The 17484-nt window shown below is 35.7% G+C and overlaps 3 protein-coding genes across 4 annotated transcripts; 2 read left to right on the top strand and 1 right to left on the bottom strand.

Annotated features, from left to right (window-relative positions):
• Window positions 1-1263: 1263 nt before the first annotated feature.
• LOC124437078 (E3 ubiquitin-protein ligase TRAF7-like) lies at window positions 1264-5595 on the bottom strand. 2 transcript variants are annotated; one of them, XM_046987102.1, is made up of 13 exons: window positions 4883-5595; window positions 4411-4478; window positions 4216-4346; window positions 3856-4137; window positions 3634-3775; window positions 3461-3565; window positions 3305-3382; window positions 2692-2781; window positions 2465-2600; window positions 2240-2388; window positions 2057-2176; window positions 1896-1952; window positions 1264-1864 (listed from the first exon to the last, which is right to left on the bottom strand). In XM_046987102.1, the coding sequence occupies exons 1-12, from the start codon at window positions 5343-5345 to the stop codon at window positions 1911-1913; spliced, it is 1806 nt and encodes a 601-aa protein (XP_046843058.1). In that variant the 5' UTR covers window positions 5346-5595; the 3' UTR covers window positions 1264-1864; window positions 1896-1910. The 2 variants fall into 2 exon arrangements, with proteins under 2 accessions (XP_046843058.1, XP_046843057.1); XM_046987101.1 differs by having other exon boundaries at window positions 1264-1952; window positions 4883-5417; window positions 5492-5595.
• LOC124437077 (centrosomal protein of 76 kDa-like) lies at window positions 5504-9261 on the top strand. The gene is given in 11 exon segments (XM_046987100.1): window positions 5504-6048; window positions 6156-6347; window positions 6437-6711; window positions 7085-7432; window positions 7505-7593; window positions 7595-7666; window positions 7751-7874; window positions 7963-8067; window positions 8156-8263; window positions 8560-8777; window positions 8897-9261. Coding segments are annotated over 11 exon segments (1983 nt in total). The 5' UTR covers window positions 5504-5735; the 3' UTR covers window positions 9036-9261.
• Window positions 9262-9287: 26 nt separating this feature from the next.
• Window positions 9288-17484, top strand: LOC124437076 (ankyrin repeat domain-containing protein 12-like). Its single transcript, XM_046987099.1, has 19 exons — window positions 9288-9702; window positions 9777-9838; window positions 10371-10518; window positions 10604-10764; window positions 10931-11014; window positions 11096-11123; window positions 11376-11404; window positions 11476-11577; window positions 11661-11675; window positions 11882-11884; window positions 11976-12062; window positions 12170-12172; window positions 12293-12295; window positions 12402-12474; window positions 12691-12771; window positions 12860-12892; window positions 14183-14241; window positions 14686-14771; window positions 14922-17484. Exons 1-19 carry the CDS (start codon window positions 9576-9578, stop codon window positions 17170-17172), a joined length of 3435 nt encoding a protein of 1144 aa, XP_046843055.1. The 5' UTR covers window positions 9288-9575; the 3' UTR covers window positions 17173-17484.

Here is a 17484-nt window from a genome sequence, read left to right as displayed (position 1 = left end):
AATTAAATGGGGCATTAACGTAAAATCATTAGAGTATACTGAAGAAACTCGTGTTATAAAGAATATCGAAACTACTTTGCGATCATTTGGACGAGGATGGTCTCTAACTGACATTGGAAATGGAGCATTTATTTGGAACGAAACTTCAGTGCAAAATATCCCAAGATCCCTGAAAGGCATGGGCTTTCCTGGTCGTATCATCCTTGGTGATCCACATATATCCTATTCATTACCGGGTATTGAGAACGAGTATCCATTTGCCGATGTGTTTCTACGAGGTTATGCTGAAGAGGCAATGTTGAAGTTAATAACGTCACGATGTGATGAGCCAATCAAAGGCGTGCACTACAGAGAAGGGCCAGCGTGGAAGAGTAATTGTGGATTTAAGGAAACTAGTGTCTCCATATCTCATTGGTTTGATAAAGCCTCAGGCATTTATGCGCTGGGAGACGCAACGAGGTTGTTGTCCACTTTCTTATTCATTTTGCCAACATCGTGAGAGTGGAGATCATTTGAAAAGGTAAAACTTATTGCCCGAACGAGTTGCAAAAGAAATTGATTATTTTTGCGAAAGAAATGTGATGGAAATCGCTATTCTTGATCCGACTTTAAATTCTGGGCCATTTTACTTTGATGTTTTGAAGCGTTTTGTGCGCAATAAATATCCTGGAAAACTTTCTTTACAGTCCCGGTTTGAAATGGCGAAAGAACCTTATTTGGACTTGTGTGAACAGAGTAATGAAACAGGTTTTGTTCAGTTGCAATTTGGATTACAGACAGTTCACAATGAAGAGGCAAAAGCTGTGCAAAGGGTTAATCCATTATAACGAATAAAACGAGTCATCGATTAAATAAATTCTCATAATTTATTTTACGAAGTATCCGTAATGTTTGGCCTACCGAATCAAACGCTGAACTCGTTCAAAGAGACGATTTAGTTTTGTCTGGATCACAAAGTTCCCGTTGTCAAAGCATTTCCATTGATACCGTTGAAAGGAACTGAGCTCGAGGAAGAAAAAATAAATGAGGTTTAGTTGAAAACAAAATCAGTGCTGGTCATTTGATCGATAGAGTAGAAGATAATATTCCTCGTGTCATTGCTAGCAATTCTTTCTCGTTTGAAGACTGGCGTACGATGGCTTTTATTGCTAATAATCTTGTAACAGAAGGGAACCATCCAAAAAATGTGGAAGATTTCCAAGACTGAGAGGAAAAAATGAAAGAAAGTCATCGTCCTAACATGGATACGATGAAAAACACAAATTAAATAAAAAAAAGCAATTGTTCAATAGAGATGCATCCATATATGTACATTAAATTGACTGTATTTACAAATACTTATTTACATGTTGTTCATAAAAATATCGAAAATAATAAATACAAAAATACACAATCATTTGAAATGGCTAAAACTATCAGCTCTTAATAATCATGGAGTCATTGAAACCATGCAAAGATACACAGTAGCTATAACACAGGTATACCACATACACAGTAGCTATAACACAGGTACACAGGTATACCACATACACAGTAGCTATAACACAGGTATACCACATACACAGTAGCTATAACACAGATATACCACATACACAGTACCTATAACACAGGTATACCACATACACAGTAGCTATAACACAGGTATAGCACATACACAGTAGCTATAACACAGGTATAGCACATACACAGTAGCTATAACACAGGTATACCACATACACAGTAGCTATAACACAGGTATACCACATACACAGTACCTATAACACAGGTATACCACATACACAGTAGCTATAACACAGGTATACCATATACACAGTAGCTATAACACAGGTATACCACATACACAGTAGCTATAACACAGGTATACCACATACACAGTAGCTATAACACAGGTATACCATATACACAGTACGTTAATCTGGCGTCGATGTAAACAGCTTGAAGTATTTGTAAACCTGAAAAAAGAAGAAGCAAAAATTACTCTAGCGATAACAGCAATGTTTCAACTTGTTTCTATATAATCTGGGCATGTATGAATGGTAGAATAATTGTTTTCAACCTTTATGTCCTTATCTTCAGAACCAGTAAAAACCAGATTACCACTGACCGCAAGACAATTGACACCAGCTTCATGACGAGTCAACACCTGTATAGGAAGCATGTTTTCAAGATCCCAGATCTAGTAACGAAAACAAAAAATTAGACTTAGAGCATTTGATTGTTTCGCTACTCACCAACCTACCATTGCAGTGGAGTCACTAGAGGCAGTGAAGAGGTAGCGTCCACCAGGTGATGCCGTTACCGCGGTAACAGCTCCAATATGACCTGTCAACGACTTCACGTGATCATATGATGGTATATCAAAAATATGTGTATTACGATTGTAGGTTCCTGAAAAATACGAATAAAATAAAGTTTGCATTAAAGCGTAAAAACGGATTAAGATAAGATAAAGTGAAATACAAACCAACGATGAGATACTTTTTTGTAACAGCGAGAGAATAAACTGAACCGTAGGTGTGAGAAATTTCTCTGTCGAGATGAAAAGATCCTGTTGCATCCCATACATGTATTGCATTATGAGAACCACTGAAAATTTTATCCTGAAAAAAACACAACAAAGATATAGACATTGATAAAGAACGCCGCCAATTTCTCGCTCCAATAAGAAATATCACAAAGACCATACACTACCTTGGAATGATTGACAGCTAATGCTCTGACCCAGAGATTTAAACCAGCGTCCATCGTATGAATGAAATCTAATGTTTTCGACTCCCAAACCTTGTAATGGCGAAAGGTCATATTTTACAACATTACGTACGCGTACTTTGTAAAGCAATTTCCATAAGCCTGCTTCTCATTAAGTTGCTTGAGTCATCCGAGTCGTTCCGAATTGTTCCGAGTTGTTTTGTTGTTTTTCAAAAGGACTGGAACGACTCAAGCTATTGTATTTCTCATATATTCGTACAAGCGCTGCCGAGAGACTGTTTAATTCATTTTTACGCGAAACATTTAAAAATGGCGGCTGTTGCTTATCAAAGACAAAGTCTTTTGGCTAGTTATTTGCGTCTTAAAATCGTATTTCGCCATAAAAAGGTCGCTTGCATTTCTCAACGGTCATTTCGGTCGTCCGTATAGAGCAAAGTTCTATCAAGCGACCCTGGTCATTTTAGTCGTGTGAGTCATTTGAGGTCATCCTGGTCGCCTCTGAAATGTTCTCATACAGTCGCACGGGTCGTCTGTGAAATTTTGACACGACTGAAATGACTCGGACGACTATATATGAGAACCTGACTTTAGATACCTTGATGCAGGACTGTGATGACGTGAACAAATATTTCCCAGTGCACACCAGGGCACGTATGATGTCATCATGAGCATCCTACAAATCATATTTATTGAAAGAAATCAACAACGTGTGCCCAAAGATGTATATATATTGTGTGTCAATGAGACTCACTAAAACACGTTTTTGTTCAGATAATGAGTTCATGTTCCAGGAACAAAGAGATTTGTCTGCACCAGTTGTAAACAATGTTGCACGAGTTGAACTAATGGCATAAATCTGATAAATGAATATGAAGAATTGAGAAAATCACTTTCAATTGCTGATAATAAATATAAAGAGCTCACTTCGTCAGTATGACCCCTCAATGTAGCTAAGCATCCCCTTGTCAAATCTTCGTTATCCCACACTTTAATTAACATGTCCTTTCCTGCACTGTACAGCTTGCCACTACGAGATGTCATTGCAAATATTGGTTCCTGATGACCTCTAATTATTCAGATAAAATGATGAGATTATGTGAATGACGAACCTTATGGGTAAATAAGTGAAAAACACAGACAACGAACCGTAGTGTTCCTAAACATTTAAACATAAATGGCATTCTCCAGTTTTCATTACTAGTCAAAGCTGCCTGTAAAGGTTGAAGATTGAAAAGTTGTGACGTGGTTCGGATTCTTGGCGAGACAGGAGAGCGATTTTTTTCTGGTATGTCCACATGCAATGATGCTGACTCAGCAATGGATGACGTAGACGCCGCGTGACGAACATGATTTGTCTTTTGATAACCAATAGCACGTTCCAATTGATGCGATAGTTTATCAACGGTTGTCTCCAGAGAGGATATGGCACTATAAAGAGACTCTTGAGATTATAAATAAGTGGGTCGTGCATTGCATGAGTTCAAACTAAATTTTCTTCCTTCTTACTCTGTACAGCGTTGAAGTTGCTCGGCCATTGACACTTGATTTTCCTCTAACCACGAGACACGCTGTACCAACTGTACAACTACATTTTCAATGCCTGTTGAGAATCTGTTTTTGTTTGATTGAGATCCTTCCTAAAGTGTTTCAATTTTATTACACATGGTGCTTTTTCAGTACCATCAACAATATATTACAAACCTGGAGTTTAAAACAGGATGTCCTTAAATGCTCCTCTACTTCCATTTTTGTACCACTAAATTCACAACCTTAACACGATTCATTGAAGACAACTATCATGATATATAAGAAGCATCCAGCGAGGGAAAAGAGCAAGAAGGAAACTGAAGAGAGAGAGGGAAAGCAGGGGTCACATTTGTTGGGGGGTAGGGTGGGGGTGGGGAGTGCCCAGATTTCCCAATCATAGTTTTTTTGGGAAAAATTGTTCCCCTATCAACAATTTTTAACATTATTTCAATACATTGTAACTAACTACACCAAAAATGCAACCATGCCTCGTCCAATAAGCAAATTTTATGCCCAAACTCCCTCAAAAACATAGACTTTGTTACCCCCCTGAGAACAGGTGGAAGAGGGGAAAGAAAGGAGAGGAGGCGGGCAAAGCAGGGCGCATGCAAAGGAATGAAGGGCTAAAGTTGAGAAAAGCTCTCACCTTCACTTCTGTACTTGCAAGGATAACGAGGACAGTTTTCCAAATGTTCTGCAAGATCACGTCTTCTAAACTTTCCACAGTGATTTGCACTATTTGGACATGGTACGAGGGCATATGGACATATTTCTTCGTGTGCATCTCTCTCACCAAGTTTGATGGTCTCAGGGCAGCCTTCCTCATCGATCAAGAAGTCATCCTCTGAATCAATTCTGGTCAGACCATGTTGACAATATATCTCTAAATCGTCAATTTGTCCTTTTAAAGCAATATTTCCAACAAGATCCGAGTGATGAAATGGTATGTTATCAATTGGACAAGCAGAATTTCCTCTGTTCCCTGTGATACATGCTCGACAAAAGGTATGCCCACAACGCGTCGATATAACAGGATCATTAAATACGTTTTGACACAAGGCACAGTATAAAGCCGAAGAAATTGTAGATTTAAACTTTGTAGGAAGCATTCCAGCCTTCAAATACCTCCAAATTTCGTTTGTTTTTCTTCAATGGTCATCACATCTTCTGAGACCGGAAATCTTAAGTGTTATTTTCGTTAGACTCAAAAACAAGCATTCATTTGAGAAATTATTGAACATGACTAAATGTCTACCTTTGAGTTTAACATATTTTCCTTTAAAAAAAGAATGGGAAGGTAAACGTTCTCCCCAAAACATCCGAAAGTCCGCAGGACCACATTCTTGTCATCTTCGAATGTCTCTTCGATATGAAAATTATGTTTGAAAAACTCGCAGTCGAAAAGGAAGCACAAAGAGAAGAAATAAGGTAATGGCGCTGATTTTGAAAATGTCTTGTAAATATTGAAGAATTTACGACGTTTGTTTCTAAATTACTACATGGCAAACCTTCCATCGGAGAAAATAAATGAACTGAAACAGTTAATTCATAATCATCTGAATCAAAGCGACATTCACTCAAGGATAAAGGCATGTTTAGATGACTCTTTAAGTCGAGAGTATGAAGCAAGAAAGGATAATTTGAATATAGACGAAAATAACATAATGAATCTATTACGTGAACGCGGTGTTATAAATGACGTTATGAAGACGTTGAAATTTGATGGAGTTGGCAGGAAAGTTGGAAATGAAGAAAAACAAACGACAATGCAACCAAGTACATCAAATATTGAAAATTCTTCAAAACAAAAAGGTTTCGTTTCGTCGTTTCTTAACATTCGTTAGTTTTTTTTTATCAATAATTAATTATTCAAACAAGAAAGCAATTCACTCTTTAGAAACAAACAAAAAATTTTTCAGTTGGTTTAGATCCTACCAAAAGATACCTTTATCTACAAGTATTAGGTGGTAAGGCGTTCTTGGAGCACCTTCAGGAACCTGAAGCTCTACCTGGTCAAAATATGTCCACTTTTACATTACATGTATATTTCAAAGGACAACGTTTTCGCTCACAACCAGTAAATTGCTCATGTGAACCAGATATACAAGAAGGTATTCATTATCAATAAATTCCATTGGATTTCAACATTTTATTAAAATGTTTAACCACAATGACAATTATAATATAATTTCCAAACTAGGTTTTCTACTTGAACTTCAAAAAGACCAAAATAAAATTGCTGATGCCGTAACCTTGCTTACTATACCTGATCAAATTCACATTGTGCTTATTAAAACAAGCATTGGTGGGGAACAATCTTTGCTGGGCTTGCATGCATTGAAATGGAGGACTATTCTAGCTGCTGAGACTGGCTCATTAAGAAATTCCATTGAAATAAATGGAGTAGGGAGTGAATGTAAAGTACCCATTGGTGTATTGGAAATGAAGTTAGAAATTGTTCCAAGATTAAGTCAGGTTTGTTGTTGTACATGATCATCTTCGTAATTGATTACCATTTTTCTTCTATCACTTCTTCAGTCACGGATCATGGATAGATCAAAATAAATGATAGAAACGAATGTACAACTTGTTGGTTAGAAATTTCCAAAGAATTTTTAAGACTAACATACTTCCAATCATGTATTTTTTAAAATAGAAATATATTTTGAGTAGTGTATTTTACCTGCCCTGCATCTACCTCTGCACTTCTTGGTTTTTATTGAAACTTTCTCTACCTAAAGAACGTGTCTGTCCATCTATTTAAGGTGCATATGTGGATAATGTGGTATGATTTTGTTTCAAATGAACTTTTTGAGACATTCAAGACGCATTTAATTACACATTTTAGATTTTACAAAAGGATGTTGTACGAACACAAGAAGATTTAGAACACAGTAAAATATGTGAACGCGAGAGGTTATTCTTAATATACGCGAAACAATGGTGGAGAGAATATTTACAAATTCGTTCATCACATTCTGAACGGTTGGTAAAAATTTTCGCGCAAGATGAGACTGGTACTAGTCGACCTACGTGTTCATTCGTACGGCCAATCAGAGCAGGACGTTTGATCGACACGGCTCGTGAAGCGGCGCGATTCGTTAGTTTGATTGCGTACGAGAAAACTGTTAATGTTGGTGGAGGCCGAACGGAAATATGGTCGAGTTTATATTCATTTTTGTGCAGAAACAAAGGGGTGAAAATTGTTGTTTTTAGTAATCTCTTGTACTTGTTGCACTGTATTCTCTGAACATTACGTTTCCTTTAGGATTGTGAAGACCACGCTATCTTGTTGTGTAATCTTCTTCTTGGATTTGGCCTTGATGCTTATGTTACCATAGGAACAAAAACGGAGGGTTGCGCATAGTTGGGTTACAACAATCAGTCCAAATGGAGAGGTTGTCTTCTGGGAAAGTCTAACTGCACATAGGTTTGTCAACGTTACTGTAAATTTCATTAACTTTGTGAGCTTGCGTAATATGATATTTTCTCTTTTTTTTCATTATTTTGTCAGATTTGTTCACTATTTTGTTGATCCTGATGATCCCCCTATGGACAAACAACATCCTAAAGCTAAACATTCTTACCAAACTGTCGGTTGTATTTTTAATCATTGTAAATTTTATGCAAATTCTCAGGTAAACTTTCTTCTCCCTTTTCATGTGACGATGAGAACATAGAAATGTTTTTAGAATGGTGCTTATATTCATTTTTTTGTTCATAAAGCCTTCGGATCGTGTCGACGTTTGTCAATTTAATTTACAAAATAAATCTCTGTGGAAGGCGATGAGCGAGGAAGCAATAAAATCTGTTTGTGGAGATCTCGGTTTGGTAAAACTTTTAGAATTGATCTCTTTTTCACTTTAAATGGTGGTATTTTTGATGCCGAAATAATCGAAACGTTTTCGTTTGAAACTAGCCAACATCTGCGATCTTCCCTCCTCTGTGTGCATCTAATATCGACGCTGTAACTGCCAGTAACGTAATGGAATATAGTTTAAGGAAGCTTGTGGAAGATTTAAGACAGGTACGAGATTTGTGTCTGTGTACTAAAATTCACATAAATTTCATTATATGTTTGTAAATGATGAAGACTCTGAAGATGACTACCGCTAAGGTTGTCGAAACGTCAGTCAACAACAACAAAAACAGTCCTTCTCAGGACTTTATTAACCTGGACGATCGTCATTTACAAACATATAACGATACTCCCGGGTTCAAACCATTTACTTTATAAATTTCATTGCCGTTCACGTTTCCTTAGAACAGTAATGATGAGTGCATTTTTTATATGTAATTAATAAATGCTCTTTCTCTCATTAGGATGTAGGACTTACAACGATTTGGGATGATGAATTAAGTTATTTACTAACTCCGGCTTTGTCATATTATGAAATGGAACATAAAACTGGTTTATCCGTCGGCAATGAGGAATTCCAACATGCAATTCGAAAAAACGTTCCCGATGGTCACACTTTCAAAGGTTTTCCCATTCAATTTGTTCATATGAACGCTAGGAGAGCACTTGGAACGTCTCTCAGGTAAAAGGACTGTTGTAAAATTATTTCTTTCTGACAAATTGTTCCTCCCAAAGAAAATATATCCACTGTCGTTTATCAAGATTTGAGGTGTTCTTTAACCTTATTCCCTCCTCCAACAGGTCCCCTGAATGTGAAGAAATTATTCGTTGTAAGGGTGACCATGTGAGGCATGCCTTACGGGTAAGGGTTTTTCCCTACGTTGAGTCGACATGCGCAGTATGGATAATGTTTGCATGCAAATATCGCTCGGTGCTATGATATACGTGTAAGTTACAATTCTATCAGTGAAATTTGCCTTAAATATTGTGTTAAATATCAATGTTGCAAGAACTTCATCCCAGGAAAATGTTTTAACTTTGAATTACAAATCAATTATTATCTGTAAGGGCTTCGTATCGCGATAAGTTGCCTTTCAGTCCCGTTTCCGGTCTCCCGCTGAACGTGGCGAAAGTATTTTCATGTAAAATAAAGTAATGGTGAAGAAGTGGTAGTTACTTTATCTGAGCTTTGTTGTTATAAAGGAACACACGAAATACCTTCACACTCAATCACCATATAGCATACGTCATACATAAGGTATGGTTAAGAGGATCGCGGGCTCAACTTATAATATTTCTGCGACTTGCTTTCCTGATAGCGGTAAACAAGGGGATAAAGAATGTTTTCATATCGACTTAAAAAACGACTGTTTTGTTATACCTTCACGTCTGCTGTCTGACCAGCCCAATAGCTAAACACTTTACCAATGGCAATAATTGAGCAGACAAAATATTGATATTTCAAGTTTCTTTACCGTAAATGGCCAGTGATATTGAGGAATTAGCTTCGACAGTGCGCGAGTATTTTGTCAAGAACGATGGTCGAGTAAAGCTAAACGACCTTTTCGACCACTTCCGTGATCAGTTGGACAAATTAAACGAGCAAGGTACACTAATATCTGCGATACTCTACGAGTTCCGCTTTCATAACGGAAAGTCCAACTGTTTTTATTTCAACCAGGGACTTCAAAGAATCGATTTACAGACATAGTGGATTCATTGGCTACCTTGCATACGCTGGAGGTTTGACTTCTGTTTTTCATGTACTACCTATAACATACATCAAAATTTAAATTTCATGTGTTCATCTATCTTTCACTTTCAGTAATGCACTTTTTTTGATGAATGATGAAGCAATAAACATTTCAATGATAGTATGAACATTTTTTGATGTAGAGTCTACAGATGTGGTTTGTTCTATACATTGGCACTGGGAATGTGGGTTTTTTACGGTTTTGATCGAAGAAATCTAAACATACAAAACAATTATTGTGTACAATTCGCCTTAACTTTAATGACACACGAGAATGAAATAGATGTAATGAATTTGCTCTGCAATAACATTGCTCAATTATTTATGGTACAACTCTTCCTAATTTGTGTTATTTTTTTGTTGTTAATTATTCATACTTCCACAATGGCATCTTAAAATGCGTGTCCCACGTTTGTGCTGTTTACAATTGTACAAACTGAGAAAAATATTGATGTATGGTAATTTCAACAGTTGTATTTATATTGTAAAAAGTTTGAAATGTAATATGGTTTTATTTTTAAGGGTGAAAAGTACTTTGTTTTGAAGAAGAATAAAAATGGTCACACTCCAGTTGTAATGCGACGAAATGCTCGTCAGTCTTTTCATCACAGGAGAGACAAAGGAGTTTCATTGCCAGCATCTATGAGAAATTTTAGATTCTCCACTGCAGGTTAATTTAAAATAGTTGTTATGCCACAATGAGATATTTTGCACAAATATACTACATACAGCTCAATATAATATCAATTTTTCAGAGGATTCACTTAGAAATTATTCTGGTGAAAATAAAGGTCGACCTGCACGAACTAGAACAATGGTCAGGTCTGAGGCAAATGATTTTTCAACTAAAAGAAATCACAGTGATAACCTAAATGATGAAAATGTTGGTGCAACTGACAATGGATCGGATTCAACAGTAAGTTAAATAAGCATCAGATGTTATTGGCAATCAAGATCTCTTTTTATTATTCATCATATTCATCATTATTATTACCTCTGAAGTAGGTGCAACATATTAGGAGGGACAATTGTAAACCAAGTTATCCTAGTTTGATCAGACTTTTTTGTCTGTTTCTTTGTAGTCTGAATCATTTCAAGATTCAAGGCAAAGTTCTCTTTCGAAGATATCTGATTTTGATGAAAAAAGCGATGCTAGTGGAAACATTGTAATATTTTTGTGTTGTTTATGTTTAATGTTTGATGATTCCGTCGATAATGTGTCTTATTTATTTAATGTTTATGTTTAGGTGTTTTATAATAATGATGAATACAATGGTAAGTTTGAAATTTAATGCTTTTCTTCTCGGATATAATTTACTTAATATAGAATGTCAACTGCCCTTCAATGTCCATTTTTAAATGCAATTTTCTTGCCCAATCCTAATTAAGGTTTAGCCAAAATTTCTCACATTCATAAAGGCAATTGTTTTTATTTTACCATCATTACTTTGCAAGTTTTATATACTGCTTTCCCGTCTTTCAAATTTTTCCAAACTTATTCTATTTTTTCATCACATTTTTATGTAGAACATGATACATATAGTACATCTAATATGGTAAGCAGTTGAAGGCATTTTATCATCATGAACAAAAGGATAGTATTGAATTACTGATTGTGTTTTTGTAGTTGACACCACGTGAAAAAACATGGATGATGTCCGCAATTAGAGGAAACAATTCCAAGATAAAATGTCTACATTTTGAAGAGCCAGATATAGTGAAGTTTAAAGTAAGAGCAATGGAAATATTTTTTTTAAGAATGCTCATAATGATTTCGATGATAAAATTTGACTTATGTTTGATTTTTTATAGGATTTTGTAATGGGCGTAAGTACATAAAACTTCTTATTCTATAATATGAGCTTCTATTTTTGTTGTAGAATGGCAAATCAATTAGTTGAATACTGCTCTTTCTTTAAATTTTAAAACAGTAAAATTTTTTACACTTAAAGATTTGTTTTCTGTTGATAAGTAATTGATATTATTCATTGAATTGTTTTCTCTTTTTTTATGTCCTCATTTGGTCGAATCAGTATGTAAGTTTTTCAATATTACATCCTTATGACACCAACAGATTATATATTTATTGTAGTGTGACTTATGATATTTCAACATTTTCTTCATCAGACTGCATTGCATTGGGCTGCAAAAAATGGCAATGAAGATCTAGTAAGGATTTTGGTTGACAAAGGGGCTGATGTGAACTCTCAATCGGTAAGTCTTTATAAAAATGAAATGTACATAATCAACAGAGTATTTTAATTTACTCTTAATATTTGTATTTTTATTTTTCACACTGCCTTGCTTGGATTATGATTTAGAATGTAAGTAGATTCAGAGCTGTCATTTTTATCAATTTTTGAAATGTTTCGATTTCAGCTGATGTGTGCTTATTTTTATTTTATGTTTTCTACATTTGAATGTTTTTATTGGAAATTGAAAAGGGTGTAAGTATCAAGTGCCATATTCATATTTTTCTTTAATTTTATCTTTTTATTGTTTTTTCTGTTGAATGTAGCAAGAATTCGCTTTTTATTCTTATATGATCTTTAGGGTTATACTCCACTTCATTTGGCTAAAATGCATCAGAAAAACAATGTTGTCGACATATTGCTTAAAGAATTCCGTAAGTTATAGAGAGTAAACTCTTTATTTTTAATGTGAAATGATTGATGGATGCGTAATTGTTGATTGATCTTTACATGTGTGGACTTTGAATACTGCTCAAAAATGAATCACAAAATATTTCCTCATTAAAAATAGATTTGTCTGTTTGACTACTTTGTTGTGTGTCATAAAAAATTACCACAATATCTTTAAGATTTTTGAATTTTTGTTGCAGATGCTAATGAACACATTAGGGATCATAGTGGTAGCAAAGCAAAGGATGTCCTTGGAAAGAATACATCTGAACAGATAAAATGTATGTTATGAATTGTTTCTGTATCATTTTAAAAATCTCTTCAGTTTCATAATGTTTTCAAATATTTACTTTTGTTTTGTTTATTCAGTGGAACTTGCAGACTCCACAGAACAAGTGCATGGTATGTATAAATTGATTTCATTTTGGATTGAAATTAAAATCTTGTGTTGTCTTTGTTTTATATATTGCTATAAAATTTTTGATTTGGTGTTTTGCAAAGTTTGGAAAATTCAACAAACATTGTATAATTTATTTGTAGCTCTTTCTTGACTTGGTCATTTTTGATGTTGTGGTTGTTGTTGCTCTTGTTGTTGTTGCTGGTGTGGTCGTAATTGTAGTTGTTGTTGCTCTTGTTGTTGCAGTTGTTGTTGCTGTTGTTGTTGCTATTGTTGCTGCAGTGATCATCGTAATTGTAGTTGTTGTTGTTGCTCTTGTTGTTGTAGTTGTTGTTGCTGTTGTTGCTCTTGTTGCTATTTTTGCTGCAGTGATCATCGTAATTGTAATTGTTGTTGTTGCTCTTGTTGTTGTAGTTGTTGTTGCTATTGTTGCTATTGTTGCTGCAGTGAACATCGTAATTGTAATTGTTGTTGTTGTTTTTGTTGGTGTTCTTGTGATTGTTGTTGTTGTTGTTCTTGCTGCTGTTGTTGTTCTTGTTGTTTTTATTGTTGGTAACTTTGATGATTGTAGCAGTTACTGCTAGTTGGTAAAAATATGTACGAAATTTTTAAGAGAAATGATGACAGTAAAGATATGTAGCAAATTAGTCATAACTAAAAAATTATTCAATGATTACGACTTTAAATGAAGACATGCATTCGCTTTGATTCAACGATAAGAAAACGCGATGATGAAAGACGTACGTTTATCTGACTAAATCATCTGCATTCTAACAAATCGTACACATTCCGCGTTGGTCGCTTTCGAAGAGAAGACGAACAGATTACCTGTGATATTAGTTGAATCTAGAGGTAAGAAAAGACGACACAGATTACGTCATATGCTGGCAAGGAGACATCGTGACCATTCACCTTTCGGTGGCGAGGTTACCACTAAGCTTCCACGGAGTTTCAGTGATGATTCAGCCGATGACTCTTGCAATATGGTGGATGGAATTGATGAGGATAGCAGTGACGATGATAGTTTGAATGAAGATGATCAGCACCTGGAGATGCATGTTCATTAAAGAAAGATTTTCATTGAAGATTTTCAATCACACAAACACCTTAATACACATAAAGTGTTTTGACGATATAATTAGAACTTTGTACATAAAATATTTTTTGTTGTGGATTATTAAAAGTAGAATATTTTAAGTAAAAGAAAGAAAGTTGATAAATTTTGGCTTTCATTATAAGAAAAGGGCTTAAAGTTATTTTGTTGTATTTTTAATTGACATTTTTCTATATTATAGATTCATCATTCAGCAACAATGGTTCTCCGAAAGAGAGGTCCAGATCGAAATCAAAATCGGTATGTACTCTAGAACCCAATCCTTCGCTTTATATTGAAAGCTAAGAATGTAGTGAAGGGAGGGGATGGATGGGGCTCTTAAAATTTACGTCATCAATCATGTATTCACGTGATCTGTAAAAGTCGTCCCATATCTGAGAGATGGACATATTGTTTGTGTTGCTTCAATATGCATTATTACATAATGGATGAAACCATTAATGTTTACGAAGAATATAATGCATGTGCTCGAGATTATATGATTGCTTTTTAAATTCTCTATGAATGAGAAGTATTGATAAAACATCAGATGGCTGTCACAAATTTTTAATTTGAGTTTTGAGTGTCATTGAAGACACGATAGTAGCTGCTAGGAAGTGGTGATCAGTTTGATAATTAACGAATCATTAAACCTTCGATAAACACGAAATAATTTTCATTAAAAAACTATCGTCACGTGTGTAGACTTCAATACTGTTTTCCAAGAAACCAAAGAAGACAAAAACAAATCGTCCTCTTATTGAACATTGGGACAGTAGGAAAGAACAAAGGTCAGTAAATATGCTCTTTTATCTATCTTTACAATACAACATATACAACACATGACTTAATCATTCAATTCATTAGATGTAACATGGAGTATCGTCGCCTTATGCATCTGTTGTGTAAATTATTATAACAGTTTGTATTGCATATTGTAGACTGGAATCAAGTGTGGATGGGGTGGAAAAAGACTTTGATAAAATTGAACCACGGAATCATGGAAGTTTATTCCCCAAGAACTTTTATCCTGAAATAAAACCAAATGATTATGACATGCTCGAGTCAGAGGATGGCAGTCTTGTGAATGATGTAAATGAGCGACAAAAATCGTTCCCTGGCAGCTTTTACATTGGGAACGAGATTCTCGAAAATGATTTATCTGAAAATGATTCTGTTAATGATGAGATTGATATGACGTCAACGTCTCCATCAAATGTGGGCGCGCGTAACTTGTCTGAAGGTGAAGCGACCTTGATGTCTCCGCACAATGATACTTCTTATGAAGAAGATGAACTTGATGGAAGAACGAAGTTAGTGAGTACTGACAATGATCCTACTAGACCACCAAGGAAGAAAGATGTCAAGAAAGTCGCTCCTCGAGATAAAAGTGGGTTAATCCTACCTCAGGATGAAGGGGAAAACACTTCTGAAATAAATACGTATGAAAAGGTGGAAGGGATGGTTTCAAATGGTAGCCAAACCTCCAGACTTTCAATCAGCCGAGAATCGGAGGGTTTTTCAATACCTCGAGCTTATAGTGAAGGCAGTATATTGAAGTTCAAGCGTAAATCAGAAGGTTCTGCGTTGACTTCGCTTTCAAATACCTATGGTTATAAAGAATCAAGGTATGAACAACCCGAACGTGTTATAGACTCTCGTGGAACTTCTAGCAATCAGGCAGATCATCTACCAAGGAGCTTTTCCGCACATAATCTCAAGTCTAATGGCGAAGAGCGGAGCTTTGATAAACAAAGCCCCACTCATGCAAGCTATAACATGCAAAAAGAATTTGTCTACGGACAATCTTCTAATATTGTCAATCAAACTCATAATGTTTTGTCGAATAGCAATGATCACAAGACTAGTTATGACAAAAATAATGAGAAACCTGTCTCTAAAGTGCACAATGAGAAAAACAAGAGGGAACTTCCACCTTACCGTCCACCTCAATCGTTGTCACATCTCACTTCGCCACCACCTTACAAGCCTCAAGGTCAACGAAAGAACCCACCTCCCTACCGCGGTAAGTCTTTTGAACTGAATGAGCTATCCTCAACTGAAGAGGCGTCTGCATCCAATAACTCCATTTCAAATCCAAACGATATAAATCCTATTGCTCCCCCTCGAAAAAACAGGAAATCTTTATCATCTGATGGAACATCAATATCTCACATTAAATCTCCAGTTAGTCAAACTAATGAACTGCATGACCCCGTTCCCCCACCTCGTAAACACAGATCTTCCGTTGATGGAGTCCCCTCTTCATCATCTCGTCAAACAAACAAAACCACTGCATCTGTTGTACATATATCCTCTCAATATGATAAACCTTCGCCACTTTCCCAATCATTGCCTTCCTACCCTCAAAATGGTAGCAAAACGTATGATTCTATGAGCGCTAGAAATGTCGACGATGATTCCCAAGTCATTGTTGCTCGAACTTATGAACCACCAGTAAATTCTCGATCGAATTACCACTCGAATAAAAGACCAAGTGATTCTTATCGAGGAGAGTATGATGTGGAAAAGAAGGACAGATACTATTCGAGATCTAATGCTTCAGTTTTCCCGTTTACCGATCGTTCAATTTCTCTTTCGCATTCCAGAAATCTAGGAAGATCAGATTCTTCGCTCTACAATCCTGGATATTATGATTACAACACTTTCCATCGAAATTCAGATTTTGCTATCGGTTACCGTAGCCAGTCAACTGAAGATGAGCAAGATTATTCTAAATATAGATCATATGAACGTGTTAGTCATGAACGAGGTGTTAGCTATCCTAACTCTTTACGTTCTAAATCAGCTGCTGATATACCATCTTCTCACCCATCACCAGAAAATATTTTTACAAGAAAAACTACGGTGACAGAGTCAGACCACGTGGCACGCCGCACCAAGAACGTCACTGACACAGGGAACATACACTCTTTAAACGATTCTCGTGGAATAAATGGAGGACGACTGCTTGATAGTAGAACAAGATCACAAGGAGATCAAAACAACTTATCAAGGGAGTCTGAACGTATTTTTGAGAAACGAAGGACTTATAATGACCAAACTTTCCGTAGCAGCAAGGACAATTTGGATAAAATACATCCTGGCAGGAAAGTTGATTCGACTTCAAATTCCCCAGAAGCATCGAACGAAAATAGTGATACTAAATATCGGTTAACGTCTGTCATATAGACGAGAATGGGACGGAGGAATCTGCAGTGTTTTTGGAAAGTGGTTTTACATGTAAATGATGTGAAGCCAGTGTTGGAAGTATATTTGTTTTGAAAAGGGGTTTTGGTTGAACTATTTTTCACTTGTAACAAAGTTTAAGTAGTACAAGCAATTTTGAGTTGCTGTGTAAGATATAAGCCTAAGTACATGTTAAATGATATTAGTAAAGTTCTGTAGCAGTAGGGAATTTATGAAAAAGTCATTTGTAAGAGTGTTTAATGTTTTGTAAATCGAGTCGTAACAAAATCAATAATATTTCATCAAAAACCTTTT

Source organism: Xenia sp. Carnegie-2017, unplaced genomic scaffold (genome assembly GCF_021976095.1).
Source record: "Xenia sp. Carnegie-2017 unplaced genomic scaffold, XeniaSp_v1 HiC_scaffold_16, whole genome shotgun sequence".
In the NCBI taxonomy this organism is placed as follows: domain Eukaryota; kingdom Metazoa; phylum Cnidaria; class Anthozoa; order Malacalcyonacea; family Xeniidae; genus Xenia; species Xenia sp. Carnegie-2017.
This window is presented reverse-complemented; position numbering and strand designations above follow the sequence as displayed.

Excerpts from the sequence above, each read along its gene's own strand:
- LOC124437076 (XM_046987099.1), top strand. The coding sequence starts at position 9,576 with ATGGCCAGTGATATTGAGGAATTAGCTTCGACAGTGCGCGAGTATTTT. Across the intron at positions 11,015-11,095 it reads GCGATGCTAGTGGAAACATT|GTGTTTTATAATAATGATGA; the intron begins GTAATATTTTTG and ends GTTTATGTTTAG. Across the intron at positions 12,475-12,690 it reads CATATTGCTTAAAGAATTCC|ATGCTAATGAACACATTAGG; the intron begins GTAAGTTATAGA and ends TTTTTGTTGCAG.
- LOC124437078 (XM_046987102.1), bottom strand. The coding sequence starts at position 5,345 with ATGCTTCCTACAAAGTTTAAATCTACAATTTCTTCGGCTTTATACTGT. Across the intron at positions 2,601-2,691 it reads TAGCTGTCAATCATTCCAAG|GATAAAATTTTCAGTGGTTC; the intron begins GTAGTGTATGGT and ends TGTTTTTTTCAG. Across the intron at positions 2,177-2,239 it reads CTAGTGACTCCACTGCAATG|ATCTGGGATCTTGAAAACAT; the intron begins GTAGGTTGGTGA and ends TTTCGTTACTAG.